Genomic DNA, 19,845 nt, shown 5'->3' with positions numbered 1-19,845 from the left:
AGAGGAAGTTTCCTATGCCGCTGCCCTCCCCTCATCCATCCATGCAGTTGTTTAATCATGGAAAGTGATTAGGTTCATTAAGCCAAACTCCTTTCATATCTAGTCTAAACTCTCTCAAACAGCCTAACTCCTGGCCTAAAATCCTTTTCTCCCTTTGAGACCCGTTTCTTTAAACCCTTTACTGTAAACAGCCGAGGTAAAACGTGGTGATTTGTCATTTACTTCAACCAATTCTGCATTTCTTCCTCTATCCTTTTGGCCAGCATTAATGTAGAACTGATTTAATTGAATTCTCCAATCCCAGAGGCCCACCAGAATAGACAAAGGCTGGTAACAGGAAAAAGCGGCCTTTTGGTCAATGTCTGATCCTCTCCCAGTTCTGATGATGTTTTAACAGAAATCTTCATGACTCGAAGATCAATTGATCTTGCATTTTTTATTTAGAAATACTGTGAAGTAAAAGGTTAATGGAACACTTCCATCCCTGGAGGTGTTCAAGGCCAGGCTGGAGGGGGCTTGGAGCAACATTTTCTAGTGGAAGGTGTCCCTGCTCATGGCAGGGGTGGGACAAGATGGACTTGAAGGTCCCTTTCAAACAAAACCATTCTGTGATTCCATGATTCTACACTTGTGTGAGGTTTTTAGGTTTTTACTTTTTGGTTTGGTTTGTGAGGGTTTTTTTTGTTGGTTTTTTTTTTTTGTTTTTTTGGGTTTTTTTGTTTGTTTTTTTTTTTTTAATCTTGCCAGGTGTTATTCAGTGCCTAGAAACTACACTTCTCAAAAACTGGTAGAAATGACTTCATTTTAAGGGAGAGATTAAAGGTTGGTTTTCACCTCTTTAAATCGGACGAGGTTGCCCTGACAAAACTACATTTCCCATAGTGCACAAGGGCTTTCAGGGCTGGGTCAGCTGATCCAGACACAGAAATGTTCTTTATTTCCTGTGCAGGACATGGAAATGTGCGGCTGGCTCATCTTTCCTTCGTCAGGTGATTGAGAGGCCGAGGAACACAATTCTGATTTCAACAATGCCGAGAAGCTGAGGCGATTAAACCTGCTCGGTGTTGGGAAAGCTGCTCCTTTGGGAGAAAGGGATGTCATGAAATAACACACTGCAGTCAGCCTTGGTAATTCGTGGGAATAGAGAGAAGAAATCTTGGGCTTTACCTTTTCTACCAGATCTTTTTTTGGTTTTTTATTTAAATTATTTAATAATTTAAATTTATTTGAATTTTGTTGCACGTTATTTAAAGGGTTACCAGGACTCTTGATTAATTGATATTTTCTAGCAGCTAATAAGTAGCCCTAAGTAATAATTACTTTCAATTACTTTTATTCTTTTTGCTTTTGCTTTTTTAACAGAGGTTAAGAGGAAACTTTTAAAAGAAAAAAAAAAGAGTTTTTCCAGACTGAAGCTGACTTGGGAAGAATACACAAAATGTCTTCGGAAGGGAAAAAGCTTTTCAACATCATTATTTTGGGAGTCTCATTTATGTTTATATTCACTGCTTTCCAATCCTGTGGAAATATCGCGGTAGGAGTGACTTTCAAAACGTTCCATGTTTCTATTTCAGTTATTTATCCTGGCTTATCTTTTGTATGCTCTAATGTTGCTTTATTTGGGATTTTCTAATGTGCAAGATACTTTGACATTTATCGTCTTTTGATGTAGTTTTAAGTAGATTAATGTGTTTAACCAAATAATTCAGCAGGTTATTTCTTTAAGATAGCATAGCTACATATAAAACTGAGCCTGATTGCTTAGAAAGTAGAAAATTAATCTTATAAAATATTTGAACTTTAAAATAGTATCTGCTTTGGCACTTGTGATGTTGGACAGTGCAATTACACTGAACCTTGTATAATTCTATATTCTGTATAGTCCCTTTCAAAATATTTGCCTAAGTTATTAACCATGCTATTGTTGACTAGATTTTCATAATCTAAGAAATTAGATATTGAGGGGGAGTATGAGGATAACACCTGACAAATAGATTTCTACAACTGCTAAACTGCCAAGTCACCTTCCAGCTGAAGGAGTTATTTGCTATTTACTATCTCTTTGCACAGCAAAAATTGAGCACAGCATAATCCAAATTTACTGTTACTATTTAATTTTTTATACTCCTGCTATTGCCAGGTTTAGCCCTTTAACTTCCTGAGCTGCTTTCAGTATTATTAGCTGTGTTCCTTCAGGGCAGTTAGATTTCAACATCCCTCTTGAGCCCACAGGTCTTACTTGCTGGGTTCAGACAGATAAATGTTCTTCACTGCATTATAGAAATATATATATAATAGCATATATATATATATGCTTGGGGTGGTTTTTGTGAGTCCTAGTGCAGTGTGATACTTTCTGTGAGCTCTTAAGTGAAGCCCAGCAATGTCAGAAATTCTGCAATGAATTCAGCACCTTACTGAATTGGACTTTGTGATCACACAATCATGTAATTCATTTTCATAAAAGTCTTTACAGGTGACTTTCAATCAGATCTGACTGCCAGTCCAACTAACTATGTGGTCTCATGATCACCAAAGCTGATTCAAGAGGAAAAAAAGGAACAGAGAAATAACAGGAAGCTGAAAATAATGGAAACTCTTATCAGGGATTCATGGTTAGGTCAAGTTAAGATTATTCTGAAACTTCTCCTTTTTTCCCCCCACTTTTAAAATTAAGATAGTCATACCTATCTACGTAAGAGAGATGTTAAGTGAAACAGAAGTTTTGTCAAGTATTTTAGGTCTCTTATGAAACTATGGTTTAATAATAAAGTACTAATTTCTTCTTCAAACATAGATGTTTCCCTTCTAAGTATCTCCTGCACCTTTGTTGTGGAGGTGGTGTGAGTTGTAATTAACATTTTAAATTCTTTTAGTACTTTGTAGTGTCTGTTAATGAAAAATTCTTATGTTTGTTGCTGACTTCAAACCGATGCAGGTGTTCTCAAATCCAAGATAAATTTTAACATATTACAATGTATGATCTTCTCCTCACAGCAAACTGTTATCACGAATTTAAACAACACAGACTTTCATGGCAGTGGCTACACGAGGTAATTACACAGATTTTCTTCTTACTTTGCTCCTTGCAGGGTGAACTTAGTTACAGTTTCATCCAGCAGAGAGACACTCAAGGGATTGCAGTGTTCTGCTGACTTCACAATTTATTGACACGCTTAAAGCAGTTTAAAACAGGCTTCTCACAGGTCTGCTCTGAATTATTTCCAGTTGAACTACATATCTGGTTTGCATGTTTTCTTTGTAGGGGGTAAAACCCACTGTCATCACATTCTCAGTGTTTTACCTTAGGACATGAAGAAGGTGGAACTTCAAAAATAAACAAAACTGCTAGCTCAGGCCTTGGTTGTTTGCCTTTGTGCACTGTGTTTGTGTAGGACAGGTGGTGTGGATCAGCTCTCAGGAAATACAACATAAATGTGAAAGGAGCAGTCAGAAAGACAAGCAAAGCCACAAAAAAATATTCTCTTGGTTGCTCTGGCAGAGTCAAACTCGCCAGGCATGATCAGGGACCTTTTGCATGCCAAATTAATCTGTCATGTAGGAAAACCTGATTGCTCCTTTGAAGGGTTTACTGTCTTAATTCAAACTAAAAATGCCACTGGCACAAAATATGTCCCTAAAATTTCTGTAGTATATTTGACAGAAGATGAAAACCTCACTGGCAGATAAATGAGGTTCTAGAACATTCTCCTCTAGACGTAGAGGTTACAAAATACAATAACTGCTGTTCAGGTAGTTTGAAAAATGCACGCTGTAAATTATAAGATGTCATTGCCTGCAATAGTTTGGGACTCTACTCAGCAATCCAGGGAATACTGTACACTCCTGTATTCCCACGTGGAGTGCCATGGGTGAAGGGAACAGAAGAAAGCAGGGAAATGTTTGACCATCAAAGTTTTGCTGTTATGTATATACTTAACTGGATATTTTGAAATCCGCTGATCACTCTTAAATCAGTTGCAGTGGTAGCCTATATTTTATTTTTAAGTATAAATTGTCTTTGTTTTTTATTTTTTTAGCATGTCCATTATTTATGGAGTACTGTCTGCATCAAATCTTATATCACCTTCGCTGGTTGCAATAGTGGGACCTCAATTCTCCATGGTTGTTAGTGGTGTGTTTTATAGGTAAGTGTTAATTTTAAAGTTTTGCCTGCTTCCTTGGAAATATTTAATTTTTTCACATCTAAGGCTCCTGTGCCATACATGAAATTGTACTGACTAAGAAAAGCCTCTCACAGAGATACTGCAGGTGTGTAACTGCAGAGTATTTCAGCCTACTGGAAACAGCACATTTTTTTCCACAGCATTTCCAGACTTTGCTGACTGTGGAATTAAGGTTATGCTCTCAAATTAATAACTATATAAAAAAATTCTACGTGCTTAGAAGGGTAAAAAGATTTTCCACATACAACCTGTTTTTTCAAGATCCCTTAGGAGAAAGTAGCTGATTTAGAAGCACCTAAGAGAGGTATCTGATTGTTAAAAGAGCATTGTCTGCTTTAGGTTGGTATTGAATGGACTGATCTGTTCTGTTCTAGCCTATACATTGCAGTCTTTATCCAGCCAGCTACATGGGCTTTCTACACTGCCTCTGTGCTTATTGGCATTGCAGCTGCTGGTAAGCATTGTTCTCACTCTGCTGACTGTTTTTTATGAGATCTGAATATACTTTAAAAATATTTTTATTTCCTGAGCTGTATATTCTGTCTGTTTCAGTCCTCTGGACAGCCCAGGGAAATTGCTTGACTGAAAATTCTGATGAAAACACCATTGGAAGGAACAGTGGAATATTTTGGGCACTCCTACAGTTCAGGTAAGCTTCATTTGTTAATTTTTTTTTGGTTGTGTACACATTCTGCTTTTTACATCTTTTTATAAGTGGGAGACTGTATCAAAAAATGCTCCCCAGCAGTCAGTGGGGAGGAGACAACACAGAAGCAACATTTTTATTGGTGTTGTACATTACAGAACAGGCAATGAAATAAAGTTGAATATTGCAATCTCAGCTCTTGAGCTGTTAAAAAGATACATTTCTGTTAGGGGAGCATTTGAGGGATGTAACAGCAGTCTTGTTGGTTGTGGAGGGCTCTGACAATTTGTGTCCTTTTTTGAGGAAGAAGCTGGTTCTGCCATGGTGAAGATACTGAAATTGGACCTGGCAGTCAGAAGCCAGAAAAGAAATCTTGTTTTTGATAGCTTTCTGATATTAAACTGCATGCTGCTGGACTAAAAAAAATCAACAAAAGGCTCAGCATCAGGAAGGGCAGTGAGAACAAGGCAGTGAATGCTGTGTTGTGGCCATAAAGTGTTTTGTGCAGATATAGCTAATGCCTCTCATGAGAGTGTAATGCAATTAAGATACAGAGAAAAATAATGAAAAATATGCAAGAAGATAGAGCTGATGACTTGAAGAGAGACTGAAAAGGTTGGGACCCTTTCCTGTGCAGGAACATCAGCTTAAAGAAGAGGAAGTTTATACCAATGTGCTAAAATGAGGGCAGCAGGGGAGCTGAGTGTGGAACTGTTGCTCACCAAATGCTGCTGTGCTGGAGCTGGGGTCGCTGGGTGAGAGTAAGGACTGGTTTGAAACAAAGTGTTTTGTAGAGTGGGTGATTAAACTCTTGGAGCTTGCAGCCATGGGAGTGTGTAGAGTTGGATGGTGTGAACAGGATTGAAAGGAATCAAATAAATTCATGTTTTGGAGACAGGTGCACAAATGGTTCCTGAAGAGAGATCCTTCTACCACCTCTAATGCAGCAGTTCTGAATGTTCTCCTAGAATATATATCTGGGACATAGCCAGGAGAATAAATTGCAGAAATGCTTAGGGTGTTGAGCCTGCATTGCTAATATTGCTGTGGGGATGGGATCCTGGGCTTGGAGAACATCAGCCTGAACCAGGGACATGCTTGTGTTTCTAAAGTTTTCAGTTCCAGAATTAACCCCTCCGTATGTTGTCACAGTAGCAATTTCCACAAAGCCAGCTGATTGTGTGTTTTACAGTGAGTAAAATACATGGGTTAATAAGAGGAAAACTTGCTCTAAAACTGTTTTAAATCATTCATTCATTCATTCATAATGACTGTATATTGGGAAATGGTAGTTAGGCACACAGAATTTCCTTGAGCTGAAGCAATACTTCAGACAAGACACATGACCCTGCAAAGGAAGTATTACAAAATCTCCTCCAGAAATGTGTCAGCTCTCTAACCTATACCCTTCCAAAATTAGAAGCAACTTAGGTGCAGATTTCTTCATTTTTGCCACCACCTTGTGTCTTGATTGATGAAAATGAATAGCCAGCATTTTGGGGCAGAATCCTCAAATTTGTTTGAGTTTTATGTAGAAGCAGCTGACATGGAGAGTAACTCATCTTTATTTCTTTCATGTTTGCACAGTCTTGGGATTTATGGGTTTTTTTGTATAGAATATACTACTGTGGTGCTACAACCCTAATTTTTTCATAGAATGTATTGTTCAACTTTGTTCTTTTTGTTTCCAGCTTGATTTTTGGAAATCTGTATATATACCTCGCATGGCAAGGAAAAACTCACATATCAGGTGGGTACTGCTTGTTTATATGGCAAACCTGTAAATATAGTAGCATGAATTAACATGAAGTTATGAACTCCAAAATGGCAGGAAGCTTATACAAAAGTAGACTTTTTTTCCCTTTTTTTCCTTTTTTTTTATTCTAAATTTATTGTAGATAGTCTCTTCTTGGAGATTTTCCACAATGGCTACTCTGGGATTTTCCCTGTGCCAAAATACACCTATTTGAGGGGATGGTGTTCTGGCTGTATGAGTAATATTATATAATATTATATATAATACAATATAATATATTTATATATTATACACACTATCCTATTCCAAGGTAACCTCCTGGTGTAGAGTGTTCTTCTAAATCATACTGGAGATAGATAAAGCTATGAAATAAAGGAAAATAAAGGAAATCCATCCCAGTTTACTTCCTGTCTGCATTAATTGTGCTGGCACAAAGCAGACAGAGGCTGAGATGAGGCAGCACTGCTGGGAGAATGGAGAAAGAACTCTCTTTCTTGGCATAGTTTATGAGATGAACTTCCTGATGGGATTGTAATTAATGCTGTATTCTTTTCCATTTGGTGCTGGCAAAGAGCAGGAACTGGAGAACAGTGGACTGTTCATGTCCTTGAGCTAGACAGTGTCGATATTCTGGTTTTAAAGCAAAGATTTCTGTCAAATATTTAAGTCAGGCAAAGTAAGTGCAGAGGGATTCACTAAGAAAAGTGGTGAAAAATAGATTTTAATAACCTAAAATGAGTGCTGCTGGGAAGTCAGTGCTCTGTAAACAGGTAAGTTTGATTTTCCTGTTCTACAATTACTGATAATTTTCCTTATTTAGTCCTAGTGTTAAATATCTACTGGAATGGTCAATTCTTTTAACCTTTAACAGATGATTTCATTCTGTTCTAGTCAATCAGGAATAAGATGTTGACTTTTAAATGATAATTATCAGGCTTCAGAAATAACAGAGCAGAAGGAACAGTTCACTTCTTGTTTCTGTTAGCTCCATCTCTTCAGGTTCTCCACAGATACAGGTTTGGTAATGAAACACTGGCTGAATTTAAAGGTCAATTTCTGCATTCCCTCACCTGTAACACAAAGGTTTAAGTGTTATTGGTAATATTCGAGACACTTTGAACCTGGGGGTGTCTCAAATTCTGTGCATTCCAAACTTCACTGCTCTGCTAACCACAGAATAGAGCAATGAGGCAATTCTGCTATTACATTTCCCTCCATCTTAAATGTCTTGAGATTCTTTTTTATTAGAAAAAATTATATCAAACCCTAATAGCGTTTAAAAATAAAATCTTATTTTACTAGCTATATAAAGATGTAAAATTTATATATATATAAAATATAATATTAATATTAAATTAATATAAAATAAGAAAATAGAAAATAAAAATATAAAAATAGCACATGAATTTCATGCTGTGAAGCACACCTTCTCTTTTTGGATCTGTGATCATACACAAGTTATTTTTAGGACAAGTTTGCAGTTGCTGTTGAGCTAAGTGGGGGAATTAAATAGAAGCAGAGGTAATATCTGCAGGGTCATGCATTAGTTCAATCACAACTGATTGCTGTTACTGGCTTTTTTTCCCTGCTTAATACTGGGAAATGGGAGTGGCTTTTGTGTTAGGTGTGTCTGTGCTCTGCTGCAATAACCAACTTGTAGCAGTTTCCCCCTCCAGCTGCTGTGGCAGTTACTGAGGTTTTGGTAGTTTTAATGCCTTTGTAGTTTCCCAGCTTAAAGTTTATGATGTCATAGTGCTCATGGTTCTGATGCTGAGATTCTCTTAGAAATCTGAAGGGGTTTGGGGCAGTTTATGTCCACTCTGAATAATATAAGTCTTCAAAGATGTACTTTCTTCTGCTAATGATTTATGCACTTCCTTTAATTGGCTGCTCCTTGGTCATAGCCTTTGCATGGCAGAGAATGCGAGGGACCTCTTTAATTTGCCGATATTTTATTAGCACCATAAAACTGAGACAGGAGTTTGCCAGCAGCTCCATGTGGAAGGTAAGCTAGAAAATTAGTGTGTGTTAAACACTGTAGCATGTGTGTGTTAGTTGTTTGAAGGTAGCTGGATTGGTTTGAATCTCTTCTGCACATCTGGTTATGGCTCTTGTTTGTTTTTCCACAGAGAGCGATCGCAGGACTGTCTTCATTGCTCTGACTGTTATCAGTCTTGTGGGCACAGTTCTGTTCTTTCTGATTAGGAAAAAAGAGGACACAAAAGCTCCAGGGGATGATGATTCCACTAATGAAATCCTGGGGGAGAGCTCGTAAGTGTTGATGGCAATAACATATTTTCACATCTCCTCGTTTGTGCTCCTGCTCCGCAGAGGAGCACTGTGCATTCCCCTCTGTGCTGGAAACATGAATGTTATCAACAACCTGGTGGAGTCACAGATTTAATAGAAAAATGTCTGTATTTTAACAATGAGAATATATGAGAAATAATGTTCTTGATCTGGTATATTCCCAAGGGTGAAGTTCAGTACTGCATGTGAAGTTTTTCCTTTGATAAGTAAACACCTCGCAAAAGATACCCTTCATCTATTCTTATTTATTATTAAACACTTTAATGTTTTATCTTGCCCTCATCAGCCCACTTGAAAGGCTGGAATAAACAGAAAATACTCCTTTTTTATAGGTTGTTTTACAAAATGGAACATGTATTCATAACATATATCTCTAAATATATATGCCACCCTGATAAATACATTAGAAATGCACAGTTACACAGATTCAGCTCAGTTTTGCCTGAGGCATCAGCTTAAATATTTTTGCTTTATTTAAACAACAATGAAAATGTTAGAAAAAACATCAGTGAGCATGCCTGTGGAAAAAAATGTTGAAAGCTAAAAATGCTCAAAAGAAGGATTCTGTTAAGCAAGCATTCAGTAGTGCAGGCAGCAAAGAGATTTTGTGGTTACTTCAGCTCTCAGAAACTTTTAAAAACACATTGTCATATTTCAGTTTATAGTGCAGGGCTAGAAAATGTACAGAAGGTTTGAAAAATGAAGGTGCCTTCCAGCACAGCAATAAAGGGTGGTTATTCTCTTCCATTTTAACCAAGCAATTTGTTTACCCAGGTCTGCAGGAAACAAAATGATGAGAGCAGTGGCTGCCTTCAGTAAGTACAATTTCACATAAGAGTTGCTTCAGCAAAGCCTGGCATCTCCTTGCCATCTCCCTGTGTTTGTGCTGATGATGTGGTCGTGTACAAACCACTTCAATCACATACCTGAGTAGTCCAGGAGAGACCTGGAGTGTTCCTCCTTTGATGTGATTTCAGATCCAAACTGCTTTACAACAGCGTCCTTGTAGAGATGAACACAAAAGGAGCAGGTGACTACTTGGGAAAGGCAGGGAGATCGAAAAATAAAAATCAACAAACGTATGAAGATAAAAAGAAACCATGGGTTGTTTGATTTTGTCACCAGTTGTTACCAGTTAACAATTTAGAACTGAAGCATCTGCAGTTCCCTTTGAAGCTTGGTGTGTTCTGCCTGAGGCTGTTAAGTTTGTTGTGAGGATGTGGGGAATCTTCATTGAAAATCTATTTATCCTTTCAGGAGACAGTTGCCATTGACTGAGAGTACAAAAATACAGAGAGCAGAAAATTGTCTGATAATTGAAAACTTTGTATCTCCTCTTTGATATTTCCCCCACTGCATTTCTTAAAAAATACAATTTTTAGATGGCACATTTCTTCTAGATGGCAGGTTGGGGTTGGTTTATTTAGCACTCTGCTGTAATAAACAGTAAATAAAACTTTAATATACAGTTTGTATAATAACCAATCTTTTGCTTTAAGCAAAGAGCAAAAGTAAGTGTAGATTATCTTAGTAGTAGTCTCAGAAGTTTTATTAATTTTCTTTATTATTTCTTTACAGAGAAATCTATTACACTGAGCTTCACCAAAGAGATGCTGCTTCTCAGTGTTACCACAGCCTACACAGGTATGAAGCCAGCAGAGTTTCACTATGGGGCAGTAGCAGGCTATTTTTTTGGAATTTTAACCCCAGACTGGAATTTTAACCTGTATCTCTGCAAACATTACTTGGATATTTTAATTAATTTTCGGTTACTCATGATGTTTCTGTGTCCTGGGGAGTGTTTCTGTACAGGAGGAGGCGTGCAGCCAAATCTGCAGCTGCTGGTTCAGTGAAGGTCTGGGTCCCAAAGCGAGAGGCAAAATTTACAGAGCTTTTATGGGGTTTGATATTGTGCTATCAATAGGTTGGAGATTGTTTAATGCAGTTGTATTGCATTTGAATTAAAGGAATGTTTGCAAATCACATCTTCATTAAGGCATGGGAGATTGCTAATGCTCTTCATTTTAGTCCTGGCTCTATTGGGAACCAGCTTAGCCATTTTCAACTGTTTTTATCAATAGGATTTTCTGTTGTTTCTATTCTGTGGCAAGAGCTCTCACTCTTTTTAGTAACTTGTAGTTAATGCCAACATTGGACTGATGTATGAGTTGTAAAATATAAATATATTTTTGCCACATAAGTGATTCTTCCAGCAAAGAAACCCTATAAAACTTTGAGTTGTTTTGAGAGTATTTCTTGCTCCTTACTTGGCTTCAGATGTAGTTTTGCTCATGATCAAATTGGAGTTTTTTTAATAAAATAGATGCACTTTCAGAACCTGAGGCACCGTTAGGAAAAATTATTGTTATGTGAAAGGAAAAACTTAGATGTGAGCAAAATATAAACATTTACAGCAGCTCCTGGTAGAGAAATAGCAGGAGTAGCTCTGGAGTTGGGTTGCTCCAGCCACTAATCTGAGTTAGAAATTATTTCACAGCATCTCCAGTGTTGTGTTAACCCAGATTAACTCACATGAATCCCTCTGGGGGTGGGAATGTGGAGCAAGATAACAAGAGAAGGGAGTCAGGTTTTGCCTGAATATCCTGAAATTTGGGTTTACAGGTGGCATAAAAATAAATCAATCTAGACTGGTGAAAAAATATCTGCTGCCATCTTCTGGATCTGGGCTGGTGTTGCTACTTTCTGCAGGAAAATGGATAATTCCCTAAGTCCAAACAGGGCTTTTATTCCAAAATTACTGATCAGGTTAAGGTGCTCCAAGTGCACCCCAGATTTTGAAACCATGCAGTTCATTCAGGCAGGGCAGGGTGTGCTGTACCAGCATTTGTTGTAGCCAAAAAGCAAAGGATATAAATTAGAAAGATTTATTTTAAGCTATTTTTCTCTGTTTTCATCGTTTTAAATACATTTTTTTATTGTGTTGGTATTTTTATACTAATGGTTGCTAATTAGCTGGGTCAGTGGTGTCACCTTTCCTCACACTAATGGCAATAGAAAGAAAGAAAAAGGATTTAAAACAAATAACAGTTGTTCTTTCTCAGCTTAAATTCATTGTGTATGTATAAAAAAGTTCATTATAGGATTCTTATCTCCTTATTGGTATTTGGGGCTGCAGGGTCTTTTAGGGAAGTCATAACTTGAATGTAATTGTGCTTTATTTCTTCATTTGCTTTGTGTTATTTCATGTGGCATTTTTCATTTGATACAATTCCAGAGTTCTTGAGAAGCAGAAATATAAACTATATATAGGTGTTGTGTCAAGAGTAGCAGCACTGAACCTGTGTGCCTGTGACACCAATTAGTGACACTTTTCTAATGTGGCTTTTGGGAGCTGGTATAGAAGATTATAATAATTACACAGTTTAAAATTCCCTCTTTGCTTTTATTACCCACATCTCATTTAAATACATGATTTGAAAGATACCTGAGGGGAAAACAGCCTTTAGCTATGAAGATTTTTTTTTTTTTCATGACTGTTATGAGAGTGCATCTCTGTTTGGTTTCCTTCCAAGGTTTGGTGTTAACATTCTTTTCTGGAGTGTATGGAACGTGCATTGGTGCTGTGAATAGGTTTGGCAGTGAAGAGAAAAGCCTGATTGGTCTCTCTGGTATTTTTATTGGTGTTGGAGAAATCTTGGGTGAGTCTAAATTTGCTATTTTTCAACAGCAAAAAGGATTAGGGTGATGTGGTTATTTAAAATGGTATATTTTTGTGTTTAATCAGTAGTGTGTTTTGAACTTCCAGCAATAATGATTTGAACACAAAATGAAATGGTAGCAATATATTTGCCACTGTGGTTCCTTCCTGCACTGTGAATTATACCTTACACTGTATAAAGTGGATGCAGACCAATTCTAATATTCTGCTTTTTCTTTGGATTAATGTGGAGGAATACACAGACTTCAGATGTGAGAAGCACTGGGCTGGAATGTTATTAGGGAATTGACACCATTTTGCTATTTTAAATGGTGTTTTGAAATACTATTATGTTTACATTTTTATTACTTCTTGGGTGATATAATTTTTAAATTTTTGAATAAATGCTTACACTAAGGATTTCTTTCTTTAAAAGGTTTGCTTGTGTTAAATGAGATGTGATATTTGAATAAATTTGGATACAGGTTATATTAACTAAGTAAATATTTCTTTTTTTTTCTGTAGACTCAAGTACTGAGGTGTTTAACAAAAAAACACTGTTCATTAGCAGCTCAGATCCGTTGAGCTGCATGTTTTTGCAGTTAAGAGCTGATCACAAGGCTGTCCATTTTCACTTAGTGATGTTGCAATACTGAGGGAAACTGGCTGCTGGTTAAACCCTTGCCAAAAGGTGAAATATGTTCATCAGCAACCATCTGATCAATCTCCTGCCCCATTTTCCTTGGGGCTGTTTGCATGGCAGTCACTCTTTGTTACCCAATGTGGGAACGTTTATAATTTAAATTGTCAGTATTTCAACCTTCACTTCTGATTCAATTCTCTCCCCTTTTTTCTCCTGCAGGGGGAGGAATCTTTGGCTTGCTGAGCAAGAAGATTCGCTCTGGCAGGAACCCAGTGGTGATGCTGGGCATCCTTGTCCACTTCATAGCCTTTTATTTAATTTTTTTCAACATGCCAAATGATGCCCCCATTGCTCCTATGGAAGGAACAGATAAAGTTGCTTATATGATTCCAAGGTAGGTGGGATTTTTTGCCTTTGGCTGCTGTAACTCAGGATGTGCATAAAGAGCTTGTTTCTCTGCAGAAAATTTCTTGAAGTTTTTTTCTGTGTAGTGACTAATTCCCTAGAAAAAGCTCTCAGGAATTCTGTTTTTATTAAAGGTAGATATTCCACCAGTGTGCAACCAATTTAGGAACTTGAGTGGCATAAGAATAAAAAGCCTGGGGATGAATAATAGCAGTTGTGTCACTTTACAGCTGATGTTTCTGACATGTAGCACAATAGCAAGACCAGCATCTATTTTAGTAAGTGTTGAGATTTCAGTTTATTTTAAAACAGTTTTGGGCTCAGTTTTACATCAGGGAGCACTAGCCTTGCCCTGGTGCACTGGTTTCCAAAGTGTTCCAGTGCTCATTATTAAATTCCACTTGGTTTGACTGCAGGCACTTAGAGCACTCAGTGTTTGGGGGAAGAATATAGAAAGCTTTCTTACCTCATCATTACAACTTTGTTTTGGGCTGTATTTTTACCAGTTGTTGTGAAAATCCTGTACTGTCAGTTTTGCAGACCCAGCTGCTGACTTGCAATTCTAAGCATTTGTGTCTGTGCAGGTGACTGGTCTTACCTGGAGTATTTTTCTGCCAGATGAATTGGTATTTCTGTAACATTCCTGCAGATTTTGTGAACTCACCATGTGCCTCAGCTTTTAATCACTGCTGTGTGGGTTTTGTGGCTCCAAGCACTAAAATGAGTTATTTTAGTGATTCTAATTCAGTGTAGAATTGACTGCAGGTAACAGTAACAGAAGTCTTGGCATTCAAGAAATTAAAGCTGATGAAATGACTCCTTTTGCCAAGTCAGGCATTCCCAGTTCTTTCCTAGGGAAATTAAAAGTGTGATAACTTCCTTCCATTTGCAGTTTCCAAATAAGTCTGCCAGAAACAGTTCATAGATGTGTGAGCTGTTTGAATGAATGGCTTTTAAATTGGAATTCCTTTATCTTTCAGCAAAGAGGTGGCCATGCTCTGCAGCTTCCTGCTGGGGCTGGGGGACAGCTGCTTCAACACCCAGCTCCTCAGTATTTTGGGATTCCTGTACTCAGAGGACAGTGCTCCTGCCTTTGCCATCTTTAAGTTTGTTCAGGTATTGCCTAACACAACCTTTTGGAAGTGAGATTGCTGGGATATTACTGAAATACTGGGTTGGGCTTTTTAATGAGCTGAGAAAAATGTTTCTGCAAATTTTTTCATCCTGAGTTTTGGTGTAAAATAATTTTGTGAGGCTGGAAACAGTTTCCAGGGCTATGATCTTAGTGCTTTGTCTGTGTTGTTTCTAGACAAAGTGGTTTGAAATACCAGAGATTTTGGTAGTGTTTTTCACCAGTTTGAGATACCAGCTTGCAATGCTACAAACATTTTGGAGTTTGGTGTTCATTTCCTACAGCTGAATGCTGTTTAAATAACAAGTAAAAACTAAATCTGTTGTGGGACACACTGAGACATATGTTGAGGTATAACGAAGCCTTAAGATTCTCTGTCTACTACAAAACCATTCTGAGAGCTTCATATTGAACTGTGTCTATGTCAGTTTGATAATCCTTCTGTAGCAGCACCAGCCTGGAAATCTCCACTGATAATCTTCCCACTTTGTGTTTCCTCTCAGTCCATCTGTGCTGCGGTTGCTTATTTCTACAGCAACTATTTCCTGCTGCAGTGGCAGCTGCTGATCATGGTGCTGGTGGGCTTCTTTGGAACAATCACCTTCTTCACCGTGGAGTGGGGAGCAGCAGCAGCCCTTGCTGCCCGTGGCTCAGACTACAGCAGCATCTGATCCCCGTGCCAGGCCTGCCCTGCCAGGAGGAGCAGCACAAACACTGTTTTTGGGTGTGAAAAGGTGAAAGAGATGGAGTTGCTTGCAGAGGTTGAGATGGAGGAAGCTGCTGCTTCAGTCCTGCTGAATGTGAAGCAGGAGGAAAAAAAAATGTCACGTTTGAAAGGCTTTTTTTTTCCTTGCTTTGATCATCTGAGTGTGGTATTGTGTTGTTAAAAATCTGGTATTGGAAATGGAAGGAAATGTAGGGACCCATGTATTGAACAATTCTCTTCTGAGATGTCCCTTTCAGAATGTAATTGCCTAATTTCACTCTACCATGCACTACAGAATTAGTTGGGGGTTTTGTCCCTTAAATTATTTTTCCTATATTCAAGTTCTGCAGACATTTGAATTCCTGTATTGAATGAATGATATTTTTATAAGGTAGATTATATTGCAGATCGTGTCTGCACAGCTGAGAAATCAATTTGGCATTGAATTTTTCAACAATTAGATGTGAGGAAGTATTTCTATGGGAAATGTTGCCTTATTCTGTATCCCTCAGCTCCTTGTTTCCCAACCATTTGTTTATTAATCTATCTCATGTGATTAAGTTGTCAGATCCATGGGGTTTTTTTGTTTGCTTGGGTTGTTTTTTTTCCTGTTTTGGGCTTTTTTGAGTTTGGTGGTTTTAATTTTTTTTATAAGGAAGTCTATCAGGTTCTAGTGTGACATGATAGATTTTACAAGAATTTGAAGAAATCACCCTTGGCCATCTTAAGGATGGAATCCCAAGGCCTGTGAAATATTGATGGTGGAAAACAGCTCCTGGCTCAGCATCTCAGAGCTGAACTGTGTTGAGAAAGGTGCTGAACCTTCCTCAGGGTAGTGCTTTATGAAGGACCATAATCCATGGAGTACCATAATCCACGGCTTCCCTCGCAGAATCCCAAGTAGTTCTTTTGAGTTCAGTGGCATTTTCCTCATAAAATGATGAAAATCTGTGATGGGAGCACTAAGACAACTTTTAAAAATATAAATAGTCTCAGAATGTGAATTGTCAGAATGATATTGCAGTGTTTCTTCTACTGCATAACCTGAAACGCTTGTCCTAAATTGTTTTATTCAGTCTGTTTTGGGAAAATTGAACTGTAATCTTACTCCACCAAATAGGAAAGCAAGGTTTCTGACATAATAACTAAATTTTACTACAGAACTGTTATAGATGATGTAACAGGCAGTGACTGCAGCTCACCTTGACTTTATCTGCCGACATAAAACTCTGCAGTTCTTGCAGTTGTGTTTGTCTGGTGGGCAGAGAGCAGGCATGGAACACTGAGAAGGTGATTTTAGACACTCCATGGAGCTGTTTTTAGAAAATTACCGTTCACCAACCTTCTCTTCTGCCCAGTGAGAATGTTAATGTCTTCTCTTTAAAGACAAGCTAAAAAAGACTCGGCTGGTTATGTGTCAGCAGCTGCCACGTGTTGTGACCGTGTAGGAGCTCCCAAGGTTAACCCTGGGAGGGAGGGTGGCATCTCCTGTGACATTTGCTGTCACTTCTGCTGTCCAGGAGCAGTGTCACAACTCCTGTGGAGCACAGCCCTCCTTGTGCACAGCCACACAGCCCAGGGGGACCTTTTTGAACAGGGATAGAGAAAGGGATTTTTAAATTCACGTCAGGTTTTTTTTTGCTGTGAGATCAGCAAGGTGTTAATGGTGGGGATTGGAGGGCACCTGAACATCCAGCAAGCTGAGAAATCTGTGAGGACAGCCAGGAGAGAGAGCCTTGTGTGTATTCCCAGGAGATTTAATGAATGATGTAAAAGAAAATGAGGCAGAACATGTATTTGAGTGAGGGGTTACCAGAGCCATTCCAATTTGTCAGGCAGCCTGAAAAAGCATTCAGTGTTCAATCAATATGTGATTAATGGGACCAGCAGCACTGCAAAGCCTCTCTCTCACCCACACCTGCAATTTGAAGCATATGATTTTTATATACTGAGCACTACAAAGGTGTGGATTAAAGGATGCTGCCAGTGATTAAAATTCTCCTGTTGCTACACATTTGTATTTTCTCCAGAGTACCAAAACGGATAAAGAGCTTTTTTTTTGCCTCCAAACCCTTTTGGGGCCCTGTTTTCCCCATCACATTAATGAGAGCAGAAAGACTTGAAAGTTCACAAGGAGCATTTTTTTCTTACACTATATTCAGGGGAAAAAAATGACTTTTGGATCTTATGGTGATGAGTAACTTGTAAGTGCTTTTTAAACAATGTCATTTAATTGTAAGTAGGTTATGGCTCTCATGAGGTTGCTTTTTAAATTGATCCCTTTTAATTATGAACTTCTGTGATGTTCATTTGCCATATAAGAATTATATTTTAACTGAAATTAAAAGTGCTAAGTTTATGTAGTTTCAAAAAGCATTTTGAAACCCACTCAGAGGGATACTAATTAACAAGGACTGGTGGATTTTCAGTACCTCTGTGAATCTGATGCTTTACTTTTTTTTCTTTTCCTCTATTCTGGTCTGACTCAGTATCAGATAATCTTAGAAGGCTGCTCAGAACTATTTATAGGGTCATTAAAGGGAAGTATTATTGCTCTGTGACAAATTTTACAAGAAATCATTACATTCTCCAAGCTGCATCATGGATAGCTATTCTTTTTTACTATTAATAAGTATTGCTTTTGACATTTGATCTGAAGAGAGAGGCCTCAGATATTCAGGCTGCTGATGACATATGGTTGCTTTTCATTTATTCATATTTCTTTAATATGCCAAGAGGTGAAAAACCCTCTCCAATGTACACAGTTGTTCATTTGGTTGAAATTTTTTGAGTACCAATATAAAGAACAATAACACTGACATCCATTTATGATTCCATCTCTTAATCTGTTACTCAGCATTTACCAACCATGAGGCTGCACCCCCTTCATTTCACCTCAGTGGCCTTTCAACAATTTCATCTTAATCTGAATTAGGAGCTCACTATTAAATTAAGAGGGATTTGAAAATAAAGCTTCTGCTTTATCTGTGGGATTGTTTTATATTAGAGTTTTCATTTTTATAAGCAAAATTATACATGAAGTTGCTTTGGTTTATTAAAAAGTCGTCTTTCATTTTTTCCCCTTCATTATTTTAGGATGTTATTAATGTTTAATATCTTGACATATCATGTCCTCAAGTTTTTCAAACAAATGCTAAACAGGAAATGAAAACTGCTTTTCTTGACAACTGAGTGCCAAATAAGCTGCTACAAATGAGTCTTTAATGAATCTCATATAAATATATCTGTATTTTGTCTTGCCAGTTGGTTTTCATTTTGATACCTGGATGCATGGACTGAGAATTTCTACAACTGTGGACTTCCTTCCTAATTAATGATGTGGTTTTATTTCTGTTGTGTTAATTTAATTAGGTAAAATCTGAGTTGAGATAAGGAAGAGAACTATTTATAAAAACATTTTTTAAAAATAATTAAAATCTATAATTTTCTGCAGGTACTGCTAAAATCTTAAGGGATATTAAATAAAAAATCCCAGACAACCAGAACCCCCAAAAATCTTCCACCAAGGTCCTTATCTTAGCAGAAACCCTTCTCTGAGTTATGAGAAACAAGGAATCTTGTGCTGCTAAGTTCTTTGAATGTTTGTGACCATTTTAAAATACACTGGAGAGAAAACTTCATGATGGGGTTTGCTGTGACTTTGTGGGAAAATAATTGAAGTGTAGAAGGACTTAAATTCAGGACCACGTGCCAGTAAAACAAATTTCCTCTGGACCTTCTTGGGATTCCACAAGTTTACTTCAGCTGAGGAATGTGGTTCCCTGGACTCCAACCTATAATTAATGCACAGAGGGGTGTGTGAACAGAGCACTAAATTCTGTATTTTAGGGCAAACATTAATTGTTTTCTGTCAGTATAAATAGGAAATGCAATGTTCAGCATCATGCCAGGAGCCACAATTCCCACCCTGGACCCAAACTGTGCAAGTGTGTTCGTCAAGGCACGACCTTACAATCACAACCATTAATTTTCCTGGTGAAAAGCATGTTTGAAGGCTTTATCCACACCTCTATTTTCCTTGTAGACCCGTAAATGTTAATTAAATGGCAGCAGCAGTTAATATCACATTTTCCTTGATCCCTGTCTAACATGCAGGCAGAAATAATAAAAGATGGGATAATTTAGAGATGGAGCTGAACTGGGAAATTTGCTGCTTTACAAGGACCTTGCCCTTCTGATATGACCATGCTGGTTCAAAAGCAAGATTGAGACTACTGTGATTTTCATGGATAAATTCAGAATGGTGCCCTGATAAATTTATCTTCAGAGGTTGTGTTAGTACCACAGAGAAGCACCAATAAGAGTGGGAAAACATCCTTAAAACGCAATAAAGAGCAAATCTGGAAGTGAGAATTAGTCTCAGGGGGCACATGAAGGGGGT

The 19,845-nt window shown here is 37.8% G+C and overlaps 1 protein-coding gene across 4 annotated transcripts; it reads left to right on the top strand.

Moving 5' to 3' along the window:
• Window positions 1-878: 878 nt before the first annotated feature.
• MFSD11 (major facilitator superfamily domain containing 11) lies at window positions 879-19,084 on the top strand. Of its 4 annotated transcripts, none has more exons than XM_086857738.1 (15): window positions 890-1,127; window positions 1,363-1,534; window positions 2,468-2,615; window positions 2,998-3,053; window positions 4,041-4,148; window positions 4,562-4,641; window positions 4,740-4,836; window positions 6,525-6,583; window positions 8,719-8,860; window positions 9,674-9,714; window positions 10,478-10,543; window positions 12,433-12,558; window positions 13,420-13,594; window positions 14,586-14,721; window positions 15,241-19,084. In XM_086857738.1, exons 3-15 carry the CDS (start codon window positions 2,613-2,615, stop codon window positions 15,406-15,408), a joined length of 1,257 nt encoding a protein of 418 aa, XP_086713864.1. In that variant the 5' UTR covers window positions 890-1,127; window positions 1,363-1,534; window positions 2,468-2,612; the 3' UTR covers window positions 15,409-19,084. The 4 variants fall into 4 exon arrangements, with proteins under 4 accessions (XP_023794305.1, XP_086713864.1, XP_086713863.1 ...); XM_086857739.1 differs by having other exon boundaries at window positions 933-989; XM_023938537.2 differs by lacking the exon at window positions 2,468-2,615 and having other exon boundaries at window positions 879-1,127.
• The last annotated feature ends 761 nt before the right edge of the window (window positions 19,085-19,845 follow it).

Source organism: Cyanistes caeruleus, chromosome 19, assembly GCF_971803275.1.
Source record: "Cyanistes caeruleus chromosome 19, bCyaCae1.hap1.1, whole genome shotgun sequence".
Taxonomy (NCBI): Eukaryota; Metazoa; Chordata; class Aves; order Passeriformes; family Paridae; genus Cyanistes; species Cyanistes caeruleus.
This window is presented reverse-complemented; position numbering and strand designations above follow the sequence as displayed.